This window comes from Macaca nemestrina, chromosome 17, assembly GCF_043159975.1.
Source record: "Macaca nemestrina isolate mMacNem1 chromosome 17, mMacNem.hap1, whole genome shotgun sequence".
NCBI classification, from domain to species: Eukaryota; Metazoa; Chordata; class Mammalia; order Primates; family Cercopithecidae; genus Macaca; species Macaca nemestrina.
In genome coordinates this window covers 16849345-16852616 of record NC_092141.1, presented here as the reverse complement: position 1 = coordinate 16852616, position 3272 = coordinate 16849345, and the positions used below count along the sequence as shown (strand labels likewise).

Genomic DNA, 3272 nt, shown 5'->3' with positions numbered 1-3272 from the left:
ACGTCGACGCGCGTGCGGACGCAAGGAGGTCCTGCTCAGTCGTTAGGGCCCGGCCAATCCAGAGGGCGCTCGCCGCGGGGGCGGGGACCAGGATCGCGCCTGGCCTGCAGTGCGCAGAGGACGCGGCGGGAGCATGTACAGGCTCTTCAGCCGGAGTCTGGGCCGAGGCCTCCTGCGGGCCGCGGGGCGGCGGTACCGGGGCTGCTCCGCGCGCCTGCTCCCTGGGCTGGCAGGAGGCCCGGGGCCCGAGGTGCAGGTGCCGCCATCCCGAGTCGCGCCGCACGGCCGGGGCCCAGGCCTGCTGCCGCTGCTGGCAGGTGAGGGGCGCGGGCCGGGCGGGGCCGACCGGGCGGGGACAGGGGCGCGGGCCGGGCCCGATGACCTCAGAGCCCCTTCTCGCAGCGCTCGCCTGGTTCTCGAGGCCCGCTGCGGCAGAGGAGGAGGAGGAGCAGCAGGGAGCCGACGGGGCCGCCGCCGAGGACGGGGCGGACGAAGCCGAGGCCGAGATCATCCAGCTGCTGAAGCGAGCCAAGGTGAGGCGGCTCCGGGCCCTGCGCCCGGCCGAGCGCGGTAGCCTTTGTGAGCGGGGTCTTGGCGTTGTCGCTGCGCATTGCTCTCTCCGCCTCGCCGAAGAGCGGATGGAGGCTCCGCGGGTAAAATTGCCGAGAATGAGGTGGGTCATCAGAGAGGGGATTGGAATCCATCCAGGCTTTCCCGACTCTAAGGCCTGCAGTTAAACCTCTGCAGTGTCAAGTGCAAATGGAGATGGCGCCCCAGGCATCATGCTTTTATGCAAACGAAATACCAGGAACGTTTTGTAGTTGTTTTATCAATTAACCAGCCTACCTGAAATGACACAATTTCGCACGTATATAGCGGCCTGAAAATGTCAACTTAGTGTTGGTTATGCGATTCGGTTCTCTTTCTGAATTCTTCCCTTTCTCCACATGCTTTTCTATTTTCTTGTCTCCCCTTCTCCCCAAGTTATCTCATGCCAACAACGTCCAAATTTGTGTTTCCAGACTGTAGTGTGCTCCTGACATGCCATCTGCACTTTGGTACTTTACCTACCTCTCAGATTTAACATGCCCAAAACTAAACTCGATCTTTAATGCCTCCTCAACATGTGCTTTCACCATCTCTTTACTACCATAAGTTTTTCAGCCTAAAAACCTCATAGTCATTCTTAAAACTTGTGGTACGTTACCATTGCCTTCCAATGCAGTTACAGTCCAGCAACAAGTCCTGTTGCCAACAAATGCAAAATATGTCTCAAATCTTTCCCCTTTTCTCTATCTCCTTTGCTGTCACCCTAGTGGAAACCATCATTGCCACCACCTATGCTCCAATAGTCTTTCCTAGCCTCCTGTCCCCTTGCAATCTATTCTCCATGCAGAAACCAAAGCGACCAAAAAAAAAAAAGTAAATTGGATCATATCATCTCCTTGCCTGAAAGCTCTGAATGGCTACCCACTGCATTTATGATAAAATACAAACTCCTTGCCATGGCTTGCAACACCCCACATGATCTAAACTAGCATACCTTGCCCACCCGTTTGGCAGTAATCCTCTAGCTCACCATCCTCCCTTCACATCTGTTTCTTTGCATTTCTTCCCCAAAACCATTCTCTTCAGCTTGTAGGGACTTCACTCATTTTCTACCCTCTGTTTGAGTCATTGTTCTCCCCAGGTCCTTCTTTGGTTGACTCATTCTCATCCTTCCTATCTCAGTTTAGCTGTCACTTCCTTGGAAAGCTTCCCTAAGTCCCATTTGGAGGAGACCCCTTATCATTCCTTTCTGTCATCTTTATAGCTCTTATCATTAGTTGTAATTAAGCTTACTTGTCCTGTATGGTCACCTCCAGCCTGCAAGAAATTAGAAAGAGGATGGAGGACAAGCAGCTTCCTTATAAAATATGTTGTAAGATCACATTCCTTCTGCCTGTGTCTCTTGGCCAAAACTTCATCAGATGGCCACACTTAGCTGCAAGGGAGACTGACCTCCCTGTCACCTCTATAGACAATGCCTTGTACATAGTAGGAATTCAGTAAATGTCTGATGAATGAGTTTGCTTCCTTCTATCATTGGGATGTGTAGTTGCATACCCTTCTGTCTGGTAGCATATGCATCTACTATATGTTTCATTTTCTATTATTTTGTCTTCCCTTTTCAGTTGAGCATCATGAAAGATGAGCCAGAAGAGGCTGAGTTAATTTTGCATGACGCTCTTCGCCTCGCCTATCAGACTGATAACAAGAAGGCCATCACTTACACTTATGATCTGGTAACTCTTATAACCAGTCTGAACCACTGATGAGGAAGGTTGGATGGAAGGGAAGGGTTATTAGTTCTCCTGATTCATATTCCTGACTTTCATGATGTTCTAAAGCTCCTTTTCTTTTTCAATGAGTTTTCTTTTGGCTTCAGTTTTATTTTTTTGTTTTGTTTTGTTTTGTTTTGAGATGGAGCCTTGCTCTGTTGCCCAGGCTGCAGTGCAGTGGCACGATCTTGGCTCACTGCAACCTCCGCCTCATGAGTTCAAACGATTCTTTTGCCTCACCCTCCCGAGTAGCTGGGATTACGGGTACGCATCACTATGCCTGGCTAATTTTTGTATTGTAGTAGAGATGAGGTTTCACCGTATTGGCCAGGCTGGTCTCAAACCCCTGACCTCAGGTGATCCACCTGCCTTGGTCTCCCAAAGTGCTGAGATTAAAGGCATGAGCCACCATGCCCGGCCATGGCTTCAGTTTTTTTACCCTTGGGGTGACATAAGACCTCTCGATTCCAGACCAAAAGAAACCAGTATCATTAGCATGTTTCTTTAATGATGAGTGGACCTAGATTTGGTTTGTTAACAACAAAGTATGTGCAAGTATTTACTTCTCACATGATTGCTGTTCTGTGCTTCTAGCAGATTAATTGGTGACATGCTTTTCATTTTAAACTTTTTTTAATTTTGAGGGTGAAAGCAAAAGGGAATTTTAAAGTTTTGAAATAAGTAGGAACAGAGTACTCTAAACTGAAAAACAATTTGTAATTTGCTTTCAGATGGCCAACTTAGCATTTATACGGGGTCAGCTTGAAAATGTAAGTAAATTACTTTGCAATGTCTTGGATTTGTGAAGGAGTAGCTTCAAGGGTACTGTGATAGTAAGGGTACAGGATAAGCTGCTATAACAAAGAGACCCCAGAATATAGTGACTCAAACAAGATACAAGTGTATTTCTCTTTATTGTGTTAGTCCAGAGGTAGGCTAAAGACTGAAGGC

The 3272-nt window shown here is 48.6% G+C and overlaps 1 protein-coding gene across 2 annotated transcripts in view; it reads left to right on the top strand.

Annotated features, from left to right (window-relative positions):
- Window positions 1-100: 100 nt before the first annotated feature.
- The window catches only part of LOC105491086 (tetratricopeptide repeat domain 19), a 30397-nt gene continuing 27225 nt past the window's right edge, over window positions 101-3272 (top strand). The window contains exons 1-4 of one of the 2 annotated variants that reach the window (XM_011757235.3): window positions 101-317; window positions 403-533; window positions 2175-2285; window positions 3053-3091. In XM_011757235.3, the coding sequence (XP_011755537.2) occupies window positions 134-317; window positions 403-533; window positions 2175-2285; window positions 3053-3091 (465 nt within the window). In that variant the 5' untranslated portion in view covers window positions 101-133. The remainder of the gene's footprint in view (window positions 318-402; window positions 534-2174; window positions 2286-3052; window positions 3092-3272) is intronic. The other variant, XM_024795842.2, reaches the window with a different exon arrangement.